Source organism: Phascolarctos cinereus, unplaced genomic scaffold (genome assembly GCF_003287225.1).
Source record: "Phascolarctos cinereus isolate Bilbo 61053 unplaced genomic scaffold, phaCin_HiC Scaffold_5;HRSCAF=322, whole genome shotgun sequence".
NCBI lineage: Eukaryota > Metazoa > Chordata > Mammalia > Diprotodontia > Phascolarctidae > Phascolarctos > Phascolarctos cinereus.
The window spans coordinates 153592058-153608151 of record NW_027555958.1 but is presented as its reverse complement, the minus strand read 5'-3'; the positions used below and the strand labels follow the sequence as shown (position 1 = coordinate 153608151).

General features: G+C 40.5%; 1 protein-coding gene across 1 annotated transcript in view; it reads right to left on the bottom strand.

The window, feature by feature from the left end:
• Positions 1-6301: 6301 nt before the first annotated feature.
• Positions 6302-16094, bottom strand: part of SCML4 (Scm polycomb group protein like 4) — a 260071-nt gene continuing 250278 nt past the window's right edge. Inside the window, exon 9 of the mRNA XM_078155209.1 lies at positions 6302-8535. Within this exon, the coding sequence (XP_078011335.1) occupies positions 8458-8535 (78 nt within the window). The 3' untranslated portion in view covers positions 6302-8457. The remainder of the gene's footprint in view (positions 8536-16094) is intronic.

Here is a 16094-nt window from a genome sequence, read left to right as displayed (position 1 = left end):
ACCAACAACAACAAAAAAAAAAATTCCGATCACCTTGTGATTCAGTGTATCTGTTTACTAACTCAAATAAAGCAATTGTTCACGCTGAAGGTTTCCAAGTGCACCCTGACCTACAAGGCTGCAGAGCAGAACCAACGAACAATTGGCAGAAGAGGAAGGGAAGGTCGGTTGGTCGGTCGCAGGGTCAGCAGAGCTGGGACAGGGGTACCTATGCCCAGAGCCAGAGCCTTGTAGACATGGGGCACGACGGGGCACTATGTACATACTGTATTTCTATATTTTCCTTTGTACAGATTCACTTAACGAGTCAAGCTACTGTTTTACAGGTGCTCCTTATTTATTAGAGCTGTGAGAGCTTGGGAAACACACCTGGCGAGCGAGCTCGCTTTTTAAAAATAAAATCGTGGGGCAAGGGAAGGGGAGGTGGGAGGGAGGGGAAGCTCGCAAGCCAGGGGAGAGATTTTTAAAAGTGAACAAAAGAAAAACCTCCAGCAACAAATTTAAAAAAAAATCCCACCCCCATCCCCAACACGCGCCAACCTTCCTGCCCCTCTCCCAACACATGTACACACACACACACACACACACACACACACACACACACACACACAGAAATGGCACTGAACTTGTGCTCATTTTCCTTCTGGGCTCACAACATTTTTTTCTCTCTCCCTGACTGGTGTCAGATTTATTAAAACAAAAATAAATCTCTAAGAAAAAAATGCACTAACGTGCTGCTGTTGGTTTTTTTTCTCCATTATTATGACTATTGTCATTGGTGTTTTCTTTTTTCTTTTTTGAAAATATTCTTTCCTTATGGATTATAGCTTTCAGAGGATCAGTCAGTTAAAAAAAAACACCCCCCCAAATGGAGATATTAATTCTACCTAACCTCTTTCTCATCATTTTCTTTTGCAAAAATGAAAGTGTGTAGAGATGTCATTTGAAGGTCCAAGTCCCTTACCTCTGCAGTCATGCCATTCCCTCATATCACATTTCACAGACATATAGCTTCCAGCCTCTTTACAAGGAAGTGTTATATAGCAGAACAAACCCAAGCCTTGGATTGGGAATTAGAGGATGTGGGGTTGAATCCCCAGTCTGTTACATATTATCTATTACCAATCAACTGGCATTTATTAAGCATTTACTCTGTTCGAGGCGCTGTGTACTAAGGGGATGAGAAGAAAGGCAAAAACAAAAACAAAATCAGTCCTTGCCCTCAAGAAGCTTACGTTCTAATGTGATAAATAAATAAGGGGGCAGCTAGGTGGCAAAGTGGATAGAGCAGCGGCCCTGGAGTCGGGAGGACCTGAGTACAAATCTGGCCTCAGACACATAACACTAGCTGTGTGACCCTGGCCAAGTCACTTAACCCCATTGCCCAGCAAAAACCAAAAACAAAACCCAGTAAATAAATAGGGACATGTAAAATGAATTGAGCAGCTAAGTGGCACAATGGTTAGAGTGCCAGGCCTGGAGTCAGGAAGACTCATAAAATCTGGCCTCAGACACTTACTAGCTATATGACCCCGGGTAAGTCACTTAACTCTTTTTGCCTCAGTTTCCTCATCTATAAAATGAGCTTGAGAAGGAAATGTCAAACCTCTTAAGCATCTTTGCCAAGAAAACCCCAAATGGGGTCTTGAAGAATCAGACATGAATGAAATGACCGAACAACAATAAAATGCATTAAGAGTAGATGGAAAGTAACATTACAAGGATGGCTGTGGCATCTGGGGCAGGGTCAAACATTATCTTTGTGACCTTGGGCAAATCACTGACCTTCTCTGAATCTCATTTTTCCCAATCTATTGATTATCTACAACTTATCATATGTACATATATTATACACATGCATATATTATATACATATGTGCATGTATTATATATGCATTTATGCATATATAAATACATTATACATATGTATGCATCTATTATATACACATATATATATTATACATATACATATATATATTTTGTTTGTTTGTACATAGATGCTTTTATGTATTGCCTCCCACATTAGACTGTGAGCTATTTGAGGACAGAGACTTTTTACCCTTCTTTATATCTGAAGCATTTAGCATAGTATCTGGCACTTCATAGGTACTTAATAATTGCTTGTTGATTGATTGACTGTAAAATGCAGGGATTGGACTGAATCACCTGTACTGCTTTACGATTCTACGTCTTGTATTTGTTTCTCCTCCACAGTTATTCCCAAATCCTTAATTTTTTCCAGTTCTTTGACTTCTTTCCTAAACAGACCTGTTAATAGGGGTCTACTCAGATACTAATGCAAATCAAGAAAAAGACATTAACTCAATCTATGTGCTATTCACAGGCTTTCTATACATATCTACATCCCAACATGAAACATGTATTTTGTTTGTGGTGGTGATTCATTTTAATCCGACTTGTAATTTCATCGTTGTGGGGATAACTCCCAGTGTAGAAACTCCCTATTAATGGAGATAGCATTCATTGTTGTAATTTACAATTTCAGGGAGTTTCCCTGGGCACTGAGACAGTAAGTGACTTTGTCCATAGTCACATTGCCAGTATGTGTCAGAGGCAGACTTTGAACTCAAATTTTTCTAACTCTGGCCCTCTATCTACTACACCATGCTGCCTCTTTAGCTTTTATAAAGGGTATATGGCAGCTACCAGTTCACCTTGGGGTCAGCCTAGATTCTCTGCAGTACCTAAACATTTGCATATCAAAAGCAGGTGCTCATTAAAAATGTGCCATCCAAGGGAAACCTTCTTCAAATGAACATCCCATGGCTTCTGCCACACTGGCTTCATGCTTTCAGAGCCCTGGGGCATCATCAGTGGAGGCCTCTGGGTACTGTTCTGTGCCAATGACATAGTCTCCAAATGAGTTGAAAAGGCCCAGCAGAGGACATGCCAGGTTGGAAAGAAGTGGCCATCAGTTTTCCTGCCTGGTAAGCCGTCCCTGATAGCACTATTCATCTGGACTTGGCCTCAGAGACAATCACACAGGATATTAATTTTGCTTTTGTCTGCTGTCCAAGGTTGTAGGCAAACATTTTGACCCTTCTGAAAACAAAAGTTTCCTTTGTTCCCAACACTAGAGAATATCATTAGACATCAGTATATTGTTGTCTTCTTTTCCTCCTCCTTTTAAACTTAGCGTTTGCAGAGTGCAATATCTCTTAGACCATGAAAATCATCTATAGAAAAGAAATACAAACCAACCCTGAAATCTAATCCACAGAATGACCATGGAAACCTAAACTGATCCAGAATTTTTTTTAACCTCCTGAGAATTTGTGCAGATGATTCAGTTTCATTCTAACTTGGCCCTAATTTTAAACATGAACAAAAAACATTGGAAAGTAATGATTTACAGCTCACTTCACCTTTTGGCTTCTGAGAAGATACTGAGGATACTCGACTTCCTGGAAAATGAGTCAGGGAATGAATCAGTCAACATTTATTGAGTTTCCCCTGTGTACCCATAGCATACTAGGTGTGATGGCAAAATATGAAAGGGGTAAGAGAGAGAAACAAAATGAAAATCCTTGCAGGGCTTAAAATTGAGTTGGGAGAGACAGGGCAAAGGCACAAGAAAAGCCTTTAAAAACACTGACAATATCAATATACCAAATTGGCCAAGCAGAGTCATTAAGTTTCAGTTCTGGGCTCCCACTTAAAATTTTGTACAGGGGTCCTCTTCCACTCAAAAAATTTCAAAAAAAAAAAGTGGTGATCCTATATCCATTTCAGGGACCAATGAACCACCAGAGGGACAGTTTAGTCAAGGGCTACTGCTCTGAGAGCCTGACTGGGACAGCTGGGTGATTCAGTTTTCAAGTGATTGACTGCTAACTAGGTCTTAGGTTGAATGAAACCTATGCCAAGGATGCCTGCTGTGTCTTGCATATTGTGTAATACCCTTCTGAACCTGTGAATGTCATGCAGGTTTGATTTAAATACTACCTGAAAGAATGAAGAAACCAACTGACGTTCCTTCTCAGAACCATATTTCTTTATTTCATCTAACACTATGCATATTTTGAAGTCCCATGGAAATTCTGTGCCATAATCACAAGTTGCAGGGGAAAACAAGAACCTAACAGCAGAACCATCTTACCCTAAGCAATTCCTCTTTTTTTTTGGTACTTTTTTTTTTTTTGCTAGGCAATGGGGTTAAGTGACTTGCCCAGGGTCACACAGCTGGTAAGTGTTATCTGTCTGAGGTCAGATTTGAACTCAGGTCCTCCTGAACCCAGGGCCAGTGCTCTATCCACTGCACCACCTAGCTGCCCCTCAATTCCCCTTTTTTTTAAAAAAATTATTTTTTCCAATTACATGTAAAAATTTTCAACACACATTTTTTTAAAAAATTGAGTTCCAAATTCTTTCCTTCCTTTCCTCCCCTCCCCCCTCATTGAAAGGCAAGCAATTTGATATAGGTTATACATGCACAGTTATGCAAAACATATTTCCATATTAGTCATGTTGTGAAAGAAAACACACAGACCAAAAAAAAAAACCCCAAGAAAAATAAAGTTTAAAAAAAAGTATGCTTAGAACTGCATTCAGACTCTATCAGTTATTTCTCTGGATGTGGATAGCATTTTTTTTCATTGTAAGTCCTTTGGAATTGTCTTGGATTATTGTGTTACTGATAATAGTTAAGTCATTCACAGTTGATTATCATATGATATCACTATTATTCTGTACAATGTTCTCCTGGTTCTGCTCACTTCACTTTACATCAGTTCATGTAAGTCTTTCCAGGTTTTTCTGAAACCACCGTGCTTGTCATTTCTAAACACATCTTTCCTTTTTTGCTTTTTGGCAATCGGGGTTAAGTGACTTGCCCAGGGTCACACAGCTAGTAAGTGTCAAGTGTCTGAGGCTGGATTTGAACTCAGGTTCTCTTGACTCCAAGGCTGGAGCTCTATCCACTGCGCCATCCAGCAGCCCCCTGCCCCCCCTTCCCCGCTTGTCATTTCTTATAGCACAATACTATTCCACAACAATCATGTACCACAACTTGTTCAACCACTCCCCAATTGATGGACATTCCCTCAATTTCCAATTCTATGCCACCGCAAAAAGAGCTTCTATAAATATTTTTGTATACATAGGTCCTTTTCCTTTTTTTATCTCTGGGAAACAGACCTAGTGGTGCTATCGTAAGCAATTTCTTCTTAAATGAGGAAATACATCCTCTTCTTTATTCACCTGTTTGTTTCTAGAAAGTGATTTCTTTTGGCAGCATGAAGAGCTTAGTAACAAAGCACAGGACGACCAGATGAAGGCTGTCATGAGTGCTGTTTATTGTTTAAGGAAAGTTATCAAAATCCTTGCTTAATTCATTCAGTCATCCATTCCATTTACTCAACCAATATTATTAAGTGCCTACTCTGAAAAGCACTATGCTAGGTCCTAAGGGGATGCAAAGTCAATAGCATAGTCTCTTGCCTACAATTTACTTTAGGGAAATAATCATAGACTTCTAAAGATGGAATGAATCTAGAAATCACTGAGGTTCTTGACACAAAAACATTCCTAGATAAAAATTCATACTTCATCCTAAATACCAAGAAAGGGCCTATTGGTACAGAATCAGGGACATCCTATAACCATAGAGTTGGAAAGTATATTGGAGCATGTCTAGTCCATTTCACAGATGAGGAAACTGAGACTCAGAGAAAGGTCAAAGGACTTGCCAGAAGTCACACTGGTAGCATGTGCCAGAGCCAGAACTTGTACCCACATCTTCTGTGATCTCTCCGCTACACCCTGATCATGAGAAAGTTTCAAAGGAATGAAAGGGGAATATAAGCATTCCTTTTTGGAAGCGTGCAATGAGTAAGAAGAGGACCAGAAATGCATGACTGGAAGGACCTGTATACTGTGGACAATGATAAAGTCACTTAGTTCTTAGAAGCCTGAAACTGTGTAATGTAGGCATTTTCCCCTTTTCTTATGGAGGGGTTTAGGAAAAATCTAGGTGCCACATCGAGAGGCAGTGTTGCATAAAGGACAGAGAGTAGGTCTGGGAGTCAGGAAGACCTGGGTTTGGCTCCTTCCTCCTACTAGCTGTAGTCACTTAACCTCTCAATGCCTCCCCCCGCCAAAAAACCAAATAATTCTCCAAGTCTAAATGTTGCATAGCAGCTATTTTATCTGTATAAGTAAAAGGCGTTTGGGGGGGGTGGTCCTTACACCCTCAAACTTGCAGGTTTGAACCAAAAAACAGACTTCTGCAGCATAATAGCATTCTTTTTTCCCTTGGTCCTTTAAAAAGCCAAATATGCAAATATCCATCTGCTTATGGGCAGATGTGGATGAGGGGGCAGGAGGAGGACTGTTTGAGGAATAAGCAGAGGTACATTTAATATCGTCAATCAGTCCCAGACTTGAGTTTCTACATCCCTAGAGGAAATAAACAGAGGATGTTATGATGCATGTGGGTGACGTACACATTTTTCCATTTCAATGTAGTTTGGTTTTCTAACTACTAGGTCTTCTCTCCCTGTGGCTCTCACTAAGATTGATGGATGAATGTTAAACGTGTGTTAGAGGCCAACTGGGGCATATGAAAATATAACATTTCCCCACACCCCCATCCCTAAGCTCAGTGAGCTGAGATGGGCTACAGGTGTTGAAGGTGTGAACAATCCACTCCTCACATACACATCTGGACTGAATATCCAGTTGACAGTGGGTTACTTGTGTTTTGGATATGGACCTGTGATTACATCATTTGGGAGAGTCCCTGGTGTGGAAACTTCCCTCCACCCAGATGAAAACAGGTCACCTTACTTTTAGTCTCAGGGAGTTGCCTGGGGGTACTGAAAGATTAAGTGATTTGCCTGAGCTCACATTTCTGACATGCGTCTGAGGACTTGAACCCTGGTCTTCCTAACTCCAAGCCTAACCTTTTTATCTATTATGCCAGGCTGCCTCTCCACTGGAGTCCATTCACTTATTTAAATATCGTCAACTCTAATAGCAACTCAATTTGGACTTTAACCATTTCATGGTAAATGTTTTACTCTCACTTTCAATTAGTTGGTTGTTGGCCCAGTGGAAGAATCTTAAAGTAGATTCATTTTCAGTCTTCTATCTCTCCCATGCTCCTTTAAGACCTGAATACTAAATGACTTTCTCTATTCCCTCAAAATGTAAATCTTTATTCATCTGAGGGACCAACCCTAGAAGTTACATAAGCTAATTGCCCAAACATAAAATAGCAATCACAGATTTGGAAGTGGGATGGACCATATAGGTCATCTCATCAAACTCTCCTGTTTTACGGATGAGGAAAATGAAGGCCATAAAAGTGAAATGGTCACACAGATAGTAAGAAGCAGAGCCCGAATTTGAAGCCAGAACCTCCAGTTTCCCACTCAGAGCTCATCCCACAATACCATGCTGCCTCTCATGGTGGAGACTTTCTTGAGTTGTAGAAGAGCGAAAGCCAGTGGACTACTTCTCATTCTCCTAATTAGTCTGTAATTATTTTCTGTCCTGAATGGAAAACACTGTCATCTACCTATCTCATAGAGATGTTGTGGAAGAAGTGCTTTGTAAATCTTAAATTGCTATCGAAATATGTATCATCATCATCATTACCATCATTATTAGATAATCACTGAATCAGAGAGGTTTTTTTTTCTTTGATGACCAGTTCTAGATACCCAACAACTGGAACTGCTGAAGTGAACTTACTCTAGTGTGATATCCAGGCTCCACAATACTCTATTGTCTACTTGGCAGAGCCCAGAACGAATTTTGCCTTTGTTCCATTTCTGTAAGTAGCTCTGGACTCCTGAGGTGGCTTCAGTGGTGGGGGCAGAAAAATATTTCCAATCATAGATTTAGACCTGGAAGGTATGTGAGAGGCCATGGAATCCAACCCCCTTTGCCCTCAAGAAGCTTACATTCTAATGTGGGAAACAACATGTACAGAGAGACATGTAAAATCCATTGGGTAGCTAGGTGGTGCATTAGATAGAATGCTGGGCCTAGAATCAGGAGGACCTGAGTTCAAATCTGGCCTCAGATACTTACTGCTGGCCCATTACTAGTTGTCTTGATTTTTGTCTTACCACTGGACTCTGATGACTCTGGAGGAGATTGAGGCTGATGACTTTGCACAGCTCTGCCTCACTTAAATCCAATTCATGTGCAAGTTAAGACATCACCCTTGTTGTCATTGGTCCTCTTCAAGAAAGAAGGACCACCATCACCAACAGACACTAGCTGTGCAACCTTGGGCAAATCACTTAACCCTGTTTGCCTCAGTTTCCTCATCTATAAAATGAGCAGCAAAAGGAAATGCCAGAGCACTCTCTGCCAAGAAAACCCCAAATGGGATCACGAAGAGTGGGACATGACTAATTGACTAAATAACAACAAACTGAGGCCCAGAGAATAAATGGCTTACCCAAGATCAGTCACATAGCTTCCTCAATCCCTCTTCATCCTTGTTGCTACAGAAGAAGTGGCTAATTCTTGCATTGGGAGTCTACGGAAATCCAATGTATGCTGACCAAAAAACAAGGAAACAGGGCATTAGGCAGTAGAATTGGACTTTGAATTATAAGAAACCTCAGATTCTGTTCAGATTCTGTCCCAGTATGTATAGCTATAAAATGGTGACAATGATAACTGCAGAGGTAGAGTGGCATTTTGGATAGAACTGGTTTGTAGTCAAAGAGATCTGAGTTCGAGTCTTCCCTCTGACACGTACTTTTCTGTCTCAGTGATGTCATCACATGTTTCATGGAATCAGCTCTCACCTTTATTCAGATGACTCCCACGTCTACATATCTAGCCCCAGGCTCTGTTCTTATCACTAATCCCAAATCATCAGCTGCTTTCTGAATATCTCTGGTGGAATGTCCTGTACATATTTCAAACTCAGCCTGTCCAAAACCATGTCATTATTTTTCCTCTGAAACTCTCCCCTCTAGAAGCAGCTAGTGGCACTCTATCTAGTGGATAGAGCCCTGAATCTGGAGTCAAGAAGACCTGAGTTCAAATTGGCCTCAGATACTTACTCTACCTATGTGATTCTGGACAAGTCACTTAAACCCAATTTGCCTCAGTTTCCTCGACTGTCAAATGAGGATCATAACAACAACTACTTCACAGGGTGGTTGTAAGGATTGAGAAGGGAATTACAATTGATCACTTGAGATCATATTTGTAAAAGTACTTAGTAGTATTGGTATACAGTAGATGCAATATAAATGTTTATTCTTTTCCCAATTTTTTTCTGTTTTTGTTGAGGGTACCATCATCTTCCTGGTTACCCAGATTTGCCACCTCTAGAGACATTCTTGATGCTTCCTTCTCCCTTCCTCTTATATTCAATTAGTTTCCAAATACTTGTGATTTTATCTCCAAAACATCACCTGAATCCATCCCTTTCTCTCTATTTGCATGGCCGCCACCCTAGTGCAAGCCCTCATTGCATCTTGCCTGTACTACTAAAATAGCCTCCTAATTGTCTCCCTGCCTCTAATGTCTCTTTTCTCTAAATCAAACCCCACATCATTTCCAAATTGCTATTCTTCGGTGCTGGTCTAACCATATCACTCCCCTGCTGCAGAAATCCCAATGCCTTTCTCTTGTCTCCAGGATAAAATATGAATTAGTTTCTTTGGTTCTTAAAGTCTTAAACAATCTGGCTCCATACTACCCACTTTCTTCACTCTATGCTGCAGCCAAACTGGTCTGCTTGTTTTTCCTTGCAGGTAGCCTTTCATCTCCTTTCCCCATTCCTGGAATGTCCTCCCTCCTCACCTCTGCCTCAAAGGTCAGCTCAAGTGCTGTCTCCCGTAGGAAACCTATCCTGGTTCCTCCTCCTGAGTTGGTAGCATACATTTTGTATTTAATTTTCTATATATGTGTGGTTTCTTCTAGTAAGCTCCTTAAGGGTAGAGATTATTTCATTTTTGCCTTTGTATTTAGAGCCTAGCACAATATAGGTGCTTAATAAATGTTCACTGAAATGGTTAAAATTGAAATACTAACTGTGTCACCATGGGCAAGTCAATTAGCTTCTCAGTGCCCTGGACAGATCTCTAAGACGACAGCTTGGTTTGGCTTCCACTCTATGGAACACCATGCCCCATCCTATGATAAGCTGCTCATCTGAAATCTCATCACCTTACAGATTGACTCAGATTTTTGATACTCAACACCCTTTCAACTCACCCTCTGCAGCCTTTCCCTTCTGATTGGAGGGCTGGAGGGTAGAGCATTAAACTCCTACCAAAGAATTCCTTTATAGAGGGCTCAGCCTTCCAGGTAACTCCATTTTCCATCAGCATCACTGCTTGGCAATGATTCCAAAGAACACCAAGTTGGGTACCACCTGGTGGCCATCCTCACCCCACCCTTTCACCTTCCTTTTGTGTGTTGTCTTCCCCCCCACCCCAGGCATATAATAGGCATTTAATACATCCTTATTGAATAGAATTTAATCAAAAGTCACAGACAAGTTGCCCATCTGCATTAGAGAGGCACACTAATGAAATCCTAGCATGGCACCTTACGCAATCAAAAAATAAAAATTTCCATAATATGTGCCTACTCTGTAAATTCAAATGAGATGATGTGAGTAAAAAATTGATTTGTAAACCTTAAAGTTGTATTGAAGCATCCACTTTTATTTAGCCAATGTGCTCAAAGGAAAGCGTATGAAGATACTTTAAGAATGACAGAGACAAGCCTGAGATGTCTCTATAATGTCTTAGCAATCCGGAAAGGAAAACCCCAAGAACTTGTCTTCTCTGGCTCTTCTCCTTACACTAAATCCCCAATCTCTTCTTAATCTCTTCTCTGTGTGTAGACATACCCTTTCCCAAATTGTATCAAATGATATTATTTTTGTTGTTCAGAATGTTTTTTGTTATTCACTGGGAAGGCAGAATAAGATCAAGACAGCACATAGTCTTTGGCTTGAAGGCTCAGAGAAGGAAAAAGAACAGAGAACTGAGGAACATTTGTCTGGAAACCCAAAATATCTTTTTCTAATTACTATTTCTTTTAGGATTCACTTTAAAAATAAAACTATTACAACACAATGACAAAAATGATGAATGACAAAAGAGAGAGGAATTTTTTTTAAAAAATCGGCATCCAACATTAACATCTCTATCATTTTTCTCTCCCCCCAACCCACCTCTTTTACCCCCAAGAAGTCTCCCACCCAGTTTCCACCATTCAACAGACAGTATCTCCTTCATATACGGTAGCTGGATTAGGGTATGAGACTGAGGGCCAGGAATGCAGCAAGATACTTTTTTGCTTATTGATTTTTTTTTTATTTTTTGGAAAGAGATTGTTTTCATGAAACTTTAATTCACCTATTTTTTTTTAGCTTTTTAGCCGAACTACTACACATTTTATCCTTGTTCTTTGTGAAATGCTAATCCAGCACGAGGTTTTCGTTTTCCTGGTGTAACTTTTCAGAAATTGTATATCTGCATAGCAACCCTCTGCAGGCTGCTTATGTCACGGTATCACATGTCAGAAAGATGAAAAGAAGTCCAAATCTGAGCTGCTCGTCCAACTTGTGCCCCTGATTCTTGGGCATAGATCTTCCCATACTTAATATAAGTGGCAGGAAAGCCATTTCAAGGCCAGAGAGGTGCAAACTTTTATCTTGTTGATGACAGAAAATGACACATGACCTCAGCTCAGCTCAGTGTGGACGATCGAACCAGAAACAAAGGCTGTATTTTTCTCTCCTCTCGTCCCTGTTGTTAGCTTCCAAGTGCAACTTGAGCCCGGATTCCGAACCTAGTGTCCAGATTAGAGATTGTTGACTCAGATTTAGTGGTGAAATGTGAGCCCAGACCCTGTTGATCGCAGAGCCTTGAAGGAGAAGGTTTACTCAAGCCAAGAGAGAGATTGCATGTCAGTGGAGAGCCTGTCTTTTCTTTATCACAAACTTCCTGATCTGCCTCTGTTTTAATAGTTTCCACCAAAAGAAAGAAAGAAAGAAAGAATAGAGGGTAAAAAAAAAGACACCCTCCTCAGTTCCTTCTCTACTGTGTCATAAATCAGGAAATTAACAAGTATGTAACTGGCCTTTGCCACAGCCGAAGACAAGGAGCCCTCTGTGTTTCTTACCCGTGGGTAGCACTTAGCATAATCCATCGAGAGCACGGGGAGAGAGGTTGAAAAATGGGGGCTTAATCTAACCATTTAAAGGATATTTCTCATCATCCAGGCACATGGCTTTTATGAGACTAGGACATGACTTAGAAGCTTGCTTTCCAGTTTGAAGGAGAGGCTTTAAGAGAAATCATTCTCTCTGTCTCTCTCTGTCTCTCTCTCTCTTTTCCTCCCTCCCTCTCTCCATCTCTCTGTCTCTCTCTCTGCTTCTGTCCCTCTGCCTCTTTTTCTGTGTCTGTCTGTCTCTGTGTCTCCGTATGTTTCTGTCTCTCTATCTCTGTGTCTGTCTTTCTATTTCTCTGTGTCTGCCTCTCTCTGTCTGTCTGTCTCTCCCTTCCTTCCTCTCTTTTAACTTTGGCACCTCCCTGTCTTTTCCTTGGCTCCTAATTTGATCCCTCTTTCAGGCTCTCCATGCTTTTGGTAATTTATGTGCAAGATTTTTTCCCAACCTCCAAATGTTTTTCCATTTGGCAAACCATGTTCTGAAGCCTCCATGCAATGGAACTGTAGAATTTCCTTTTTGCCAGAAAACATGAAGTTGCTTAACAAAAAACCCCAAAAAACAAAACAAAAAAACCCCCAACACCTCCAAGCCCCATTTTAGTGACCCTCTATACAAGGGCTGGCTATTCCAGACTGAGCTCTCAGGTCACCATGGTGGGAGTTCCTTTTCCAAATTGCTACAAATACCATGATTTTATCCTTTATCCCTAAAATGGAAAATTTCTGTCCAAGCCCCTTTCTCATATAGTTTTTGGATGCTTCCGGGCACCATATGGAGAATCATTTTACGATCCTCTTGGCGGCTTTCACATGAGCAGCTATAAATTAGATAATTTCCTTCGTGTCTGATATCCATATAGGACTCTATAGGTTTTAGGAAATAGGTATGAAATAAGTCCCAATTGTTCTGGTCTCAACTGGAAAGGTACCCTGCCCAAACCCAGTACTGGCATATCTCACTTTCAAAAATGGCAGCTTTGAGGAGATGGCGCATGGAGGTAGATTTTGAGAAACCCATTCTCAAGCCCTACTGGCTTTCTCATTACCAAGTCAGGAACTTTAGACTAATGCTGATGATACCTCTACTCCAAATTCCACCATTCTTTAGAAGGGATGCTGTTCTGTGAACAAAGAAGACCTTGGGTTAAATATGTTTGGTCTCAAATAGGATCGATGTGTTTGTGCATGTCTTCTCTCTTTTTGCATAGAGCCTAGTTTGAAATGTTATGCTTATCTCTAAAGTAACAGGCACTTTTTGTTCCCTCCCGTCTTTAATGAAAACAATTACGGTGATAGAGATGAGCTCCATGAGCTACATTTTTAGTGAGGTGCCACATGAAGGATTATCCTAAGTTTTGACACTCTAATCTCCTCATAAAAACCCAAAACAACCAGAAAGAGAGAATCAAATAAAGAGATTTGGGGCAAGAACTTTCACTGTGTTTATTTTGCTTCTGTGACATTGAACATTGCCTTACCAGCTGAATTTCTCCGGCTGTACCTATGATAACCACTAGCACCCAATGATCAGACTTAAGATGGGAAGTGACCCAATGAATCAACCCCCCCAGCACTTAAACCATCACTTAAGTGCAAAGAATAAAATAGAACAGAAGAATGCTTGGCTCAGGAAACTTGTTCTTGTGGATATATCTTTAGGCTTTTGTTTATCTTTCTTGATTGATAAAGTAATTATCAAAATGCGTTAGAAAATAATAGCCAACTGGTGAGAAAATGAAACATTTGGAGGAGGCAAGGCAATGGATGGGAAAACACAGCCTCTGCTTTAGGGTTTTTTTTTTTCTTTTGATGAGATTTTTGTGAAATCCCATTTTCCCAGTCCTGCTTCCACTTCTCAAATGGTTAAGCCTGGCCCCTGCTAGCTGAAGCTCTTCCACGGAATCTAATTAACTCCTCCAGAACATTTCCACTAATGCTGCAGGCCACCCCCTCCTCCCCCAACCTCTCTCTTTCCCCTGGTGACCCCCACCCCAAATCCCCCAACCTTTCTGAAGTCGGCCAACAAGCCAACCAGAACCCCAGCAGATGTTTGCGCTTTGTGGGCCAAATGGGAGCCCTGGCAAACTAACCAAATACCAGTACCATTGAGAGGTGGAACTAGGCCATTTGACACCAGGAACACAAAATGCTGCACTGTCCAGCAGGGCTGGGACTTCCAGAGGAGCAGAAGGTTTGATAGACTAATTAGCTGGCACATCCACCCCCGCTGGCCCACTGCTCCGTCCTTCTGATGTGTGCACAGAGGCCTTTAATGAGAGGTTCCAGGAAGTCAGATGAGGCCTTTCTGTAAGTTCACCTCTAAGTCTGGCAGTCATGTTGGACCGTGAGGGCTTCTCCTTGTGTCAGAGCCCATTGTAACTGTACTGTCTGCTGCCTAGCTCTCTGTATGAAATGAGTGGGATTTTAAGGAATTCTACTGTAATAGCCTAGACATCTCAACTCTCCTCACCACACCACACCATACCACACCCCAAAAGGAGAATAAAGCAATTAGTAGCTTAGCTCTGGCAGTTAGTGATTTGAAAGAACAACCAAGCCTTTCTTAGTGATCAATAAGGAAGCCTGTGGTTACTGGAGACAGGGTCAAGGGTTAAGGGGGTTAGGAACACTCCTTGTCTTGGAAACACATTACAACTCTCTCCCCTCACTTCCAGCAGGATTCGGGTTATATTAAGAGGTCATTGAGCTCTTTATTGGAAAGAACACTGACCTTGCCATCAGGAGGTCTGGGTTGCAGCCCCAGTTCTGCAATCCAGTACTTAAGTACTTTGAGACCTTAATGTGCCATCCTGGGCAACGCTCTTAATTTTTTGGGGACACTGTTTCTTTATTGGTAAAATGGGGCTAATAATGCTTGTACCTATAACCTATATCAGATTGCTTACTGTCTCAGGGAAGGGGGAGGAAAAAGAAGGGAGGGATAGAATTTGGAACTCAAAACTTTAGAAAAAAGATATCAAATATTAAAAATTATTTTAACATGTAATTGGGGAAAAATAAAATAATAGATTAAATGTTATAATCTAAATTACTATATAATATAAATATATTCTATATTCTATAATTATATATAAGCATATAATATAAAAATGAATAATATATTAAAATATTGTACCAATATTGTACCTCTTGAACCAAGAGGCAGCATGATGTAGTAAACAGAGAGGCAAAATTGGCCTTGGCTTCAAGTTCTTCCTCTGAACTATTCTAGCTGGATAACCATGGGCAAGTCACTTAACCTATCTTTCAGTGACCCAATTAATTCTCTTTAAGTTATAAATGAGTTCTTGATCTCCATTGATGAAAGGAGTTTCCATACTAGGAGTTCCCTATAATGATGAAATTACAAATACAGACTTTCCTTCCTTCTCTGCCAAAAGAAAACTTCTGTCAGGGTTGTTGTAAAAAATACTCTTTGTTAAGTACAGTACTATAAAAACGTGAGTGGTTATTATGTGATTTTAGGGGCTTAAAATATATTCTTCTGAGATTCTATAATGTAACTTCAATTCTTCTCCCCTTCTCTCTCCCTCAATAAAACGTAGATGTCTTCTCTGACATGCTGGATGGTGGAGGAGCTTGGAACACCAAAGTCACCAAAGGTCAAAACTGCACATGATGAAAATAGTGATGATTAGACATATGATGGGCATGGGGATGCCATAGCATATTTCACAGAATCTAGGAAGTGGAAGAGATTTCAGAGGCCATCTAGTTCAACCCGCATCTCATCAATAATTTCCTATGCAGTATTACCAACAAGTGGTTACCTACCATTTTCTTAAAGACTTCTTGTGAAGGGAAACTCCCTGCTTCCTTTTTAATTGTTAAGATAATTATCATTACAATAATATTTATATAGTCCTTTAAGGTTTAAAAAGCATTTGACA